The sequence below is a fragment of the Lottia gigantea genome (assembly GCF_000327385.1).
Source record: "Lottia gigantea unplaced genomic scaffold LOTGIsca_47, whole genome shotgun sequence".
In the NCBI taxonomy this organism is placed as follows: domain Eukaryota; kingdom Metazoa; phylum Mollusca; class Gastropoda; family Lottiidae; genus Lottia; species Lottia gigantea.
The window spans coordinates 601,160-614,650 of NW_008709640.1; the positions used below are offsets into that span (position 1 = coordinate 601,160).

A 13,491-nucleotide genomic window follows, 5' to 3' on the forward strand; every position below is an offset into this window, starting at 1 on the left:
ATTAAGCACAAGTATTAATTGACCATATACAGCATTTATATGGAAATATTGGTTAATAAATCGTAAAGATATGGTTGTCTAAATTGTCAGCTGATAGAGCTCATTTTAAGCTTTTACAATATCTATTACAGATGGCCGCATATCAGAATTAGCTTTATCAGATAAAAGATTGGGCAGAGTTTCTCAATTGGATTCACATTTCAGTGGTGCACAGTGGGTTTTAAGAAAAAGAAAAAGAAAAAGAAGCAAAAAGGAAATAAAAAAAAAGAAAAATGAAAAAAAATATGATGGAAAGTGAAACTGATCTCCAATATTATATTATCATATTTTGGTACAGAGAAGGCAAATTCAACCAACATGCACCTTTCATAATGATACAACGTATTTCCCAATAAGTGAAATATTATTTAAGCCTTCTTAATGAAAAATGTAGTGAAAATGAAATATGAACTAATGAAAAATCAATTTGAAGTTTTTTGACCTACATATCCAAAATCATAAATAGTTGAAAATATTGATTGATTGATTGATTGGTTTGTAGAAGGCGGAAAACAGTCTAGCAATTATTATTCTTGTCATTAATTTATAGCACTTGAAAGAATTTCTGGAAATAACATTAAAAATCAATAAAAACAATGATTTTGTCTGAGTCAAAGTTTATGTCCTTGGACAAAATTGGATATTTGAAGACCAATAACTTTTGCCATTGAATATTAAAACAAAAGTTGAAGGAAAGGAGAACAATTATCCTAATTAACACTTGAAATGTTAAACAAGTGGTTGCCTAGCAAGATACGCCCACTTTCCTGATACATTTTCAGTATATCAAGGGCAGTCACCTATCTGTGTCAAATCATACCAAAAATCTAATTTGTGCAAGATATTGTTGATTTAAACAAAGACACATTATTTAATAAAATTCTGACATAAACTGTCACCTCTATCGCCAACAAATTTTGATGAGTTTTTACTAAGTCAAGGGCAATAACTCAAATTCTGTTGATCGAAAAATTGTCAAATTCAATCTTAACTAAGATCTCATCATTATAAATGATCATACCAAATTTCATTCAAATCAGAACAAAACTGTTGTCTCTATTGAGTTCACAAGCCAATTATGGACAGACGGACCGAAAGGGGCGACGACAATATACGACCACCATTTCCTCTACTGTATTTCTTATTATATACCTTGTCAACAAGACATACAATATTCTGGCTTAACCTAGACCAACAAAGATCAATATGGACAGTGAAATTTCTGGTTTTGAGGTATATTTGAAGGGATAATACTGTAGTTCTAGTACAGTTGAAGATTATTACATATATTAGATTCAATGTCCAAATCAACCCCAAAAAATGATGATTGAGCTATTAAAAAAAAGTAACTTCAGATTGAGCAAATGAAGTCATGTAATGAAGGAAATTTTGCAATGATTTCTATCTGTTGAGAGATCCTGAGGGTTTCAAGATCATTTTTGCAGCACCCTGATTTCCTGTTCAGCGTCCTCAACTCCAGGACCATATTATTACAAAGTGATTCAAGTCAAATATTGTACAAAGTAACCAAAACTCAGTAAGCCTAAGTAAATAAAAGCCTTGAAATATTAACACTCACTATTATGGTTGTGTTGTTTATTTTTTAATTAGGACGGGTGAGCATTATATTTGGAAATATACGGTATATCACCTACAGTTAATATATTTCCATGTGCGAATATCTATAGATAACTTCAAAATAATTGAAATTCAGTGTATAAAATTGAGTATAAAAAATATTTTCTAAATAACAACAAGAATCAATAAGATATATACAGATAGTGGAAATACTGGAAATTTAGATTAAGAAAACAACTAACAGATGTTGAGTGTGTAATTTAATTGTATAGCACTATGCAAGAATTGATATGATTAAGACATAGTGGAAATAATGGAAATTCAGACAAAAAAAAACTGATTTTGAATGTATAATAATGTCTAACAGTATAACACATGAATTGTTTTAACAGATTGCACCACGCCATGTATGAATTTCCAACTCATATGATAGACAAGATGACAGATCCAGATATCACCAACATTCCATGAGCTTAAGATAGTGGAAATGATGGAAATTCTCACAAAAGGATTAATTAAAACTGCATCAAACACTTGCATATAAGTGTATAAAATATTAAAAATTTCACCCTTGACTTGAAGCGGTTTCATATGACTAGAAACTAGTAGAAATAATGGTTATTCCATACAGAACTAATAATGATACCGGATGCCAGGATCCTATCCATAAAGAAGTTCCTGCAAACATAGTGCTAATAATAGGTGTTTGAAGTAAATAATTGCCTGTTTTCACACTAGACTCTCCATTTATTGTAATTTAGCAGCCAAATCATATGATTTATTGTTAATACAATAATTGTATACTTAACTTCTCAGTTTACTCTCTCTACAACCCAATTAGTTGTCCTAGTAAACTAGAAGTTACAGGCACTAAACAAATCATCTTCAAAATGTCAAGCTATAATGAACTTTATACTTCTACCTTGACTGTAATATTCTTCTTGTAATAGAGAAGTTTGTAAATGAAGTGATTTGATTGGATAGTACGTTAGAGAATATAGCCAATCAGAGACTTCGACAGAAAGTCTGGGAACACAAAGCCATGTTTACAGCCTTTCTGTTAAGGTTTCTGAACAACTGTATTCTCCAATATAAAATCCAATGAAATTGGTACATTCGCTTACAGAATAGTGTTTATTGCAGTAAGTATGAACTTCGTAATAGCTGGACATTATGAAGAGAGGGAACAAATATGACAAAGTAGGAGTGGGAATGATCACAGAGTTTAATAGGAGTCACAGATGACAAGTAAATTAAAATAATTATATTATTATGAAACCAATTTTTCAATCAAGTAGTATATTTATATGATTATACCTTCATCAATTTTAATGAGATAATATATTTTCTAAAGGTAGGTTACAAGTTCATAAACAATTTGAATTAATCAGAATAATTAATTTAGTTTCAACTAACACAGAAAATAACTTCTAGTTAACATATTCTTTATAAATGATCCAGTTTAAAAATGTCAATTGACACAGGAAAATAAACCATAATAGAAAATTCTTTATGACATATCCATTCTAAGATAACATCCATGTGCCATGGATAATCTTTATAAATTATTCCTTTCTAAAATGACATCAATGTGCCATGGATAAGCTTTATAAATGATCCAGTCTAAATGACATCAATGTGCCATGGATAAGCTTTATAAATGATCTAGTCTAAATGACATCAACATGCCATGGATAAGCTTTATAAAAAATCTAGTCTAAATGACATCAATGTGCCATGGATAAGCTTTATAAATGATCTAGTCTAAATGACATCAATGTGCCATGGATAAGCTTTATAAATGATCTAATCTAAATGACATCAACATGCCATGGATATTCTTTATAAATGATCTAGTCTAAATGATATCAATGTGCCATGGATAAGCTTTATAAATGATCCAGTCTAAATGACATCAACATGCCATGGATAAGCTTTATAAATGATCCAGTCTAAATGACACCAATGTGCCATGGATAAGCTTTATAAATGATCTAGTCTAAATGATATCAATGTGCCATGGATATTCTTTAAAAATGATCTAGTCTAAATGACATCAATGTGCCATGGATATTCTTTATGAATGATCTAGTCTAAATGATATCAATGTGCTATGGATATTCTTTATAAATGATCCAGTCTAAATGACATAAATGTGCCATGGATAAGCTTTATAAATGATCTAGTCTAAATGACATCAATGTGCCATGGATATTCTTTATAAATGATCCAGTCTAAATGACATCAATGTGCCATGGATAAGCTTTATAAATGATCTAGTCTAAATGACATCAATGTGCCATGGATAAGCTTTATAATTGATCCAGTCTAAATGACACCAATGTGCCATGGATAAGCTTTATAAATGATCTAGTCTAAATGACATCAATGTGCCATGGATATTCTTTATAAATGATCAATTGTAGAATAACATCAATGTGCCATGGATATTCTTTATAATCTTTATAATTGATCCAGTCTAAATGACATCAATGTGCAATGGATAAGCTTTATAAATCATCTAGCCTAAATGACATCAATGTGCCATGGATAAGCTTTATAAATGATCTAGTCTAAAATTTCATCAATGTGCCATGAATAATCTTTGATGATCCGGTCTAAAATGTCACTTGACACAAAAAATAACCCCCTAATCAAAAATTCTTTATAAATGATCCATTGTAAAATGACATAAATATGCCATGGATATTCTTTATAAATGATCTAGTTTAAACAATATCAATTAACCCAGAAAAAAAGTAACTGTAGAATATATAATTTCAGATCAGAATCTTGCCTCAAAATTCTGGTAGGACAAGTATTACTTGATGTATGTTGCATTTCCAATATATCACTGGTCCTGCTGTTGTGGCCTTTCAGTACTTGAACTGATGTATACAATTTAATTTGTAAGAATACATTATCCAGAATTATACTTGGATTAGCTCAGAGGGAGTTCTAATTGATGATAAATGACATCTATTATAGGAATTATCCTGGTAACATGATGACACAGATCTTTAAGTATGGTAAATGAGTAACCTAATTCTGTAGTTTCATAATGTGCTCTTCCAGTTTCAATAAGTAGTTTGACATGCTAGTTCCATATTTTATTGGTTGTGGGTTCTAATTTCTGTTGTGTAAAAGTCTGGAAAATATCATCTTTCCATATTTTTCCAATCAATCAAGCTGTTAATGAAAGTTTAGGATTCTCAAAAGACAGGTTGCTAAACTAGGTCCTGGTAGTTTCTTGGATACATGTAAAAAAAAATGGTTGTTTCTTTGTTTTTCACAGTACTAAATTTGCAAATAGGAACTTTATTTCAGGTTTGCAGATACTGTAAGGTATAATACTATTGTTGACATTGATCTAGAAAGAGGGATAGATGGTTAAAAACAAGTTTCAGGGTGGCTGTATGGCTTCTGGAGGGATGTGCATGTCCTGCCCCCTCTAACAATCTAAAATCTAAAGTTTAAATTTTATTTTTATGGACTTTAACCCTCAAATCTGTACAAAAAGACAAAGGAAAATATTGCTATCTTGGCAACACAGTATAAGCAATGTAATTCCAGAAATTTCCCAATTATTTTTGATTTAAAGAAAAAGAAAGAACTTTATTCTACAAGAAAAACAACTGAGTTTAACAATTAAGGATCCTTTCTACTAGCTGGTCCTTAGTAACACCTCTTGGCACTGATTTTCCTAGATTTTTCGTAATTCTGTACCCATTTACAGCTTGGTCGACTAGAAATACGAGTGAAGATGACTTATTTATGGTCATCAGACTTTCACAAGCTGACCGACATTAGAACCTACAGACGCATTTGTTCTACGTAACCAAGCAATTGACAGCATGTAAAGTACAAAGCTTAACAGACTGTGCTATAGAACCTCAAACAATTGAAATCCTTTCAACAACCATCTGAGACAGATCTTTGTTATTTTCTGTTATCTAAACCAGTTGATCTTTCTGATATATCCAGCAACTCAAGAGAGAAGATTATTTTATTGATAAGAGTAGGATAATCACATTTTAGAATTTTCCAAGATTACATCTTTGAGTCTTGGATGGTAACAGTTTGTTACAGCATGTAGTAATCCTAGATCGTTTAGCTGAATCTGGTTTTATCTGTGCCAATTCCAATAAATCATTAGATTAAATCAATTAAGTTGGCATGGATTCAAGGTTAATATCTTTGGTCTCATGAAAAAATAACCTGAATATAATTTGCTTTATTAACGTTATAAATGATTAAAACAACCAAATAACCAAGTATATAAGTTACATGAAATCTTCAACAGGGATGTTGAGGTGAAAATCCCAGTCCCAGAGAAGTATCAGGTGTTATAATAACAATGACAATTAGCTTCATGGTAAGAAAAAAAAAGTAACATTATATGTAAGTAACCTAAAATCTTCCAGAGCTATGTTGAGTTGAAAATCCCAGTCCCAGAGTAATATCAGGTGTTCTGAACAATAATTTCTTTCATGATAATAATAAATGATAAAATGAATCAAAATAGCAATTTAAGTTAGAGAGACTGAATTGATAAACCAAAACACAGGGCAATATAAGGTGTTCTACAGAATGTTTTATCTTTGACAAATCTCCAACTTAAAAGTTTCAAAAAGCATTATGATTTTTACAAGGCCATTGATATTAGCCTTTACTGTTACGATTTCCTAAGATTGTATAGTATTACAGATTAGGCAAATTTCATTCTTGTTTTACAGATCTTTTATTGTAAAATCTGTAAAGTTGGGAGGAAAAATAAAGGCAAATTTGTGTGAAGCGAAGGAAAGATAAAGAAAAAACCTTGATTTTCTCACTTTTTCAGCATTGATTTAATCCAATATCATATATTTAATTAATAAAGGAAGTTTCCGATAATGATTTTGTTTTTCATCTGGAATGAATGAAAATTTTTTTTTCAGTGGAGCTTTTCATTTCTTATTTCTTGAAAAATTAAGGTAAGAGGTCTGTAAAAAAAAAAGTTGGTTTGGCCTTATTTATTTCAATCTAGTTCTTTTAACTTCCAAACTATTTTTTTTTTTTTATGTCCATACAGAATGGTAAACTTAAAAGAATATTATAGTTATGCTGACTTGTAAAAAGGAAGAACATGTCTTATGTCGGAAATCAATTTGGTTTTTACTTTAGTAAAGATTGTAGTAAGCTTTAAAGAATATTGTTCTTTCTAGATTCAATTGATGTCTTGTACGTGTGGAAGAGAATTTGTCTGATTCTAGCTAAAGAATCGATAGTAAAACTAAGGATTAGATGGCTAAATCACTCAAGCAAAATATTTCATCAAAAAAAAAGAAATTGAAAGAGACCTATTATTAATCAAGTTTTAAGTGTTATAGTCATCATTTTTTTGGCAGACATTGTCGTCCTCCTTAACAATTTAATGAAAATAATTGTTATAACCAACTGACGTGGCACTATTCAAATGTTTAATGTTTGTGTAATCCCAGAACTATCCAAATGTCAATACCATTCAAATCAACTGGATAGTGACTTTGTAGCTTGATCAAGATTTCTGCAAGATGGGAATTGAGGAAGCTGAAAATGGAGGTGACATAAATAAATAGTAATTCATTGTTGATAAATCGTTGATGTATTGTTAACAGCTTACTGGATCATGGTAACTTTTACAAATGGAACTTCAGTTTTGAACTTATCTTCACAATGTCAATTTCGTCTAATACCTTGACTTCAAAAGCCACCTTTCTTATATCACAGAAAGAATGCAGTGATTTATTGGATTGTATGCCAGTCAAAAAGATATGTGTATACATGTATGCCCTATATCATATAAGGTGTCTTTAAGATACATATACTGTTCATGTTGTTTTGCGATGTACTGATTCACCAATTTAGTGCCAGCACTAATAGTTCAATGGAAATACAGGTTCATTGGTCTCCTTTATAAACAAGTTGAAAGGATGCCAAAGGCCAAAAGTTTATTGTCAAATTTGGTAATAAACATGATGAAATTGAACAGCATCACTCAATATTCAATCCTCTTACTCAAGAACATGATAACAGATGTTTTATGTTAGATGAAGAACCCACTAGACAAGTCAAGTATATGAAGATCAACTGTTTCTTCAAACAACTAGAACATGAATTCAATAGATCTCCACATTTCTAGCTAATATAGATGACATGTGAATGGGTTACAATGGTGAAAGATATAACTCTTGAATAAGATAAGTCTTATAGAATAGATAGAACTCAATCTTGAGATGGATATTTATTGTGATTCAGAAACACTTGAATATAAAAATTATGACCACAGAAAATCACCATTGTGCTGAGTACAATTCCCTGTAACAATGTTGAACTTTCAGGGCATGACATTAACAACTTTTCTGAACTAACTGTTGCTGTATATTTATCACAAAAAAAAAACAAATTTGATTTGATTTGATTTGCAGATTTTAATTTTGGCATATTTAGATAGCAAAAGGGGGTCATCTTGGCAAGCAAACTGTGATGTGATACCACTTAAATTGAACACTGATTTCTGAAAACTGAAAACAGCGACAGTAGAGAAGTTGTCAGTCAAAGTGTATGCCCTTCTGTGATGCCCTTAGCTGTTTTTGTGTATCCATTTGAACTATTTTGTAGTTTTGTAGGCATATGACTATATTGAAGATCAATGGTAGCTTACTGATATTGTGTCACAATCTATTATCAGGTAGGGCACTTTGGAATAGGTTCGTAGCTGCAGGGAGGAAAGGGACAAATCTCATGAAAATATTCTGACAAAAGACCAAATACTATACAGAAGATCAAGTCTAGTTACAGGCCTGAATTATTCTGTAGTTTGTTGAACTATTATTCTAAAACATCAGTAAAACCTTGTCTTTTAATCCTGAGATAGCCTGCAGGAAATTAAAGTCTAAATTGAAGTTTAAATCTAACTTGTAAAGTGCTTTTGTCGTTTTATGATGTCACTTCTTAGCAGCTTTTGTGATAATGACATCATAAAACACATTGTTTTTTGTGGAATTGCAAGATGTGACTGAAAATTGGAACGGTGCTTATCAATGCTATTAGTGTCCTCGGTAAACATAAACAAAGCTGCTGTACAATCAATACAAAACTCCCAAGAAACTAAGGTTTCAGTTAACTTTCTTCAATATGATTTTGTATGTGCATGGATATCACTGAATTCACATAGATATCTTATTAACATGAATGGGAAGATATGACTTTAACCTATTATTGAGGAAAATCCTGTTTTGCATGAGAATTTCATTGGATTAGGTAGTAAGCGGTTGATCACCATTGTGGACAGTGGATATGACATTCGCATCTCACACCAAAATTTAACGAGACAATAATTTTTAATAACAATTTTGCATCAGAATCAAATTATTTAACTGTGGAAGTAACCACTGTGGATTTAGACATTCGGATGTAATGCCTATCAAGAGTATTCTAGACAATTAAATTTGACAATATATTGTCTCCTAGAGATCTTTACCAAAATGTCTAGTCTGGAATTTACTAGCTAATCAAATTTATGGGACACAAGTTGCATACATGCATGATAGGAGATTATAAATAAGAAATAAATAAAAACCATATTATACAAGCATAACAACTTTGAAAGGACACTATACATGTACAGGAACATGAGCTGTAAATGCTATAGCAGGGTTGACACACCATTCACGGGCACCAGATAATTGACCAGAAACCCTATATAGGGGAAAATTGGTGTGCATTTTCAATTGTTCCTCTTCTTTAATTTGAAACAAATTGTAAAATATGATTTTGCTATGTACACTATGTGTCAGAATGCGCCAAATAAATTAATTTTTTTAACTTTGGAGATCCCTCTCAAACACTCCATGAGAGCGATCTTCAGACAACTGACAATATATGTAAATAATCTTCAGAAGTACAAGAACTGAACACAAATCGTATAATTTTTTCTATATATCCCGGAATTTCAGAAAAGATGAGTCACTATTTCAATGAATTTTGATGGCGAGTTGTGAATACTATTACTGATCCCTTTAAATAAAAAGCAATATCCCATCCTTAATTTGACAATAATTCTTTACTAGATTTCTGGCAATATAGGTTATTTGATTTTAAAACATTTTACTGAGTTTGTAAGAGCAAGGAAGTTTAAATAATCATATTTTATATAGAGTCTGGAAGTCAACTGATGTTCTATGATATACTAATAGAGCACAATATCTTCAACACCATATACAAATGTTGATAATTCACTAGCTTTCATCTTGTGGTTACAAGGTGTTTTAGAATATCTATGCTGTCCAATATCACAAGCAAAGACCATTGATTTCATCAAGAATAATTTTGAAACTGCATATCATAAGGTAAATGTATCCTAAATGATACTTTTTATCACTGGCTAATGAAATGGGCAAACCTAGACGTGTGTATCCTATCAATCCTAAATGATACTTTATATCACTGGATTTCGCTAATGAAATGGGCAAACCTAGACGTGTGTATCCTATCAATGCTAAATGATACTTTATATCACTGGATTTCGCTAATGAAATGGGCAAACCTAGACGTGTGTATCCTATCCTAAATGATACTTTTCATCACTGGATTTGGCTAATGAAATGAGCAAACCTAGACGTGTGTATCCTATCCTAAATGATACTTTTCATCACTGGATTTGGCTAATGAAATGAGCAAACCTAGACGTGTGTATAGTTCTATTTACAGATCCATCTCGTGAAAATGTGTGAACAGTTTGTGTAAATGGAGAATTTGCTATGGTCTAATTGATGAAATCAATACTTTTTAAGACATAACTGATGGTTCTACAGTTCTTAATTTTGTGTTTGCCATTCCATGAAATCTACACAAACAATTAGCCCCCAGTCATATTATGATTTCACAATAAACATAGTTATTAGCAAACGCCTTCAAAAAGGAAGGGCAGATAATTAATGTAATACTTACTGGCTGGTGATATGGACCATTGTAACTGTCTTAATTCTCTTTTCACAGGTGCTGACTCCCACCCCATACTGTCACTAATTTCTACCACTGGAAACTCTATAGTATTACTATTAGCAAAATATACTCCATCTAATTTCTGTTTTGCTATGGCAACAGCTAATGGTGGACACTGGAATAGAATTCAAAATTTGAAAGAATAATTATTCTTCACTTCTGTTGGGAATTAAATCTAACTTATAGTGACTTTATTTGTCTTGTCATTTACTGTAAGATTGTATAAGTTTAATCGAATTAATATCTAATTATTTAAACAAATTTCCCCTGTTAGTGATCAAGTCGGGGCGGACATGTAAAATGTGTCTTGTCTTTCAGATGGGACAATAAACCAAGGAACTGTGTGCTTCGGGCGGAGCACATTTCTAAGCAGTTATAAATCACAAAAAGAATTGGATAATGCCGCTGTCCTGGCTAAATTTTTTAAATAGTACACTGCTTGGCATTTGTCTGTCCTAATAAGCCCCAAAAAATGCTGAAAAGAAGGGCGCCCCATGTTATCTCTAAATGAACTACATTACAGATAATATGAGTGTAAATAGTTATAGCCTTCAGTGTCTTCACAAGAAAATCTTTAAAAGTTCAATAACTGAATTCAATTCCATGGTAGAGACATTTTTTTGAAGTTTCTTACAATATTAGCCATCTAAACAGTGCCCAAATTTTGGCAGAAAATTGCCTTCTGTCAAAATAAATTTCAAAAAGAAAATGTGTGCTCATGCTTATAACCTGAAGATATAAGACTATCAGTTTTATTTTGAGGCTGGTTTCCCAATTCTCATAAAAATAATTGGTAAAGTTTGTTTTACTGAGCAGTGTGCAATGACATTAAATAAAAATCAGTGATCCAATCGCAGAGTGGAATTAAGTGCTGAGCATTTCCAACCTTGCATTGATAAAAAAAGATCTTGACAATTTTCCACCAGTTAAAATATACAGTATTGAAGTAAGACTTCTGATATAAAGGTTAACAAAAAGCCACAATGTTTTCAGTCTGTTGTACAATCCAATAGCTGCATTCCATGATGGCTATTGCAGTCAAGGTACCTTATAAGACAAGGTCACTAAGAGCTTGACATTGTGATGGTGCTGTAACAGTGAATTCATTGATGATTATATCCCTGTCAATGAGAGAAGCCCTTTTCATACAAGATTTAACATTTCTACCAGTAGAATGAAAATCTATCGAATGGATCAGAATAATATTGTCTAGCTAAATATCTAAGATAAAATTATTGTATGTATAGTCAGGTTTCAGTAGAATAATTATTGTTTTATCACAGAAATGAGCTTTTTCTGTCATAGATTTTCTCTCTTGTGATTCTACAATATGATCATTCTAAAGATACGTTTGATCTGTGCTACAAGATTCTAATACAGAAGACAGGATTTCTTGTCTGCTAATCTAAATGAAAGGAAGTGTTCCTCATTGGAATTATACATTTTAACAGGGCAAGGCAGAGCATAATGAGTGCAATTTAACAAAGTCATAAGTATAATATCCTGCCAATCACCAAGCAGCAATTAAGAGACTGTAGCGGACAAGATATTCTTTCTCAGTTAGCGCCTCTTGTTAGCACCATGCTGATATCGTTAACTATTTCAAAAACATTTTCACATGCATTCGCATAGGTTGTATATTACATTGTTCACATAAGTCATTCTTAACAGCTGTAGTATAATACAAATAAGTAGATTTCTAGACATCATGGTGTTATTTTTATTAGGCTGAAGTCTGCTGGAGGACAAACTATTAGCCTTAAGATCTTATCATCAATGTGATGGCAGCTGAAACACCGACCAGGACTCACGGAACTTCACATCTGACTTTTTTTCTAAAACTTTGAAATTAAACGGAGTGTAACATCTTACATTTGGGTACTTGGTCTAGTGAAGACATTCAGAAGTATGGAGACAATCACAACTACTATATTGATTTTATGAAAACAATACTTACCTTTTTGGAAACCTGTTGTAGCTGTAATGGTCCACCATAACATTTGACCTGACAACAAGTATAGACTGGTGATAATATGTCTACCCATCTATTAACATGTAATTCTAAATAGCACAATAACGTATAGATACCTGAAATATTAAGAAAATAAAAGTGTGATGTGTGATAGCGCATAATTTGTGTTAGTGACATCATCAAACACTTTGTTGTAATGGAATTGCAGGAACCACAGACACATGAAAACTTAAGAAAACCTTTTTACAACCACATTAAGGTTATGGAACAATTCGAGTTATCTGCATTTTTGTGTGTTTTTTTCTCTTATAATTATACGGCACTTTATAAATTAATCTATCTCATACCATCCCATCTCAACATTAAACTTGTGGTATTCCATAAGTTACCTATCAATGCTTTGTCCAACAGTTGCAGCACCATTCCCCACCCCTCCCTTTCCCCATCAATCTTCTCCAAGCACACAGGTGTTACAATATGGTACTTCATAAGTTATGTATCAAAGCTTTGTCCAATGTTCTTAACTTAAAGGTCCCAATAACTTATCCTAACACACAGGTGTAGCGATATGGTACTTCATAAGTTACATGTCAAAGCAGTTGTAAGAGCACAGCCCTTCACCACATCTTAGCATCAAAGGTGTTGCAATTTGGTACTTCACCTGTTTCAAATGAAAGTAAAAGAAAGACCAAAGTATATGATAGTGAAAAGAAAAATCATATACAACCAGTACTGTGTTCTTCTTTTACTTTCAGCAAACCGTTTTTGATTTTGATAGCGTGCAACCATGAAACAGGTCTCAGGTGTTTTGTACAAGGAGTTAATGGAGTGCAAAATTACAAAGAATCAGCACCTGTTTAGTATGTTTTACTGAGTTC

The 13,491-nt window shown here is 31.8% G+C and overlaps 1 protein-coding gene across 1 annotated transcript in view; it reads right to left on the reverse strand.

Moving 5' to 3' along the window:
- Window positions 1–13,491, reverse strand: part of LOTGIDRAFT_124753 (hypothetical protein) — a gene marked incomplete at both ends in the record, with an annotated part of 68,219 nt that overhangs the window by 20,925 nt on the left and 33,803 nt on the right. The window contains 2 exons of the mRNA XM_009061286.1: window positions 10,588–10,756; window positions 12,599–12,729. Of these exons, the coding sequence (XP_009059534.1) occupies window positions 10,588–10,756; window positions 12,599–12,729 (300 nt within the window). The remainder of the gene's footprint in view (window positions 1–10,587; window positions 10,757–12,598; window positions 12,730–13,491) is intronic.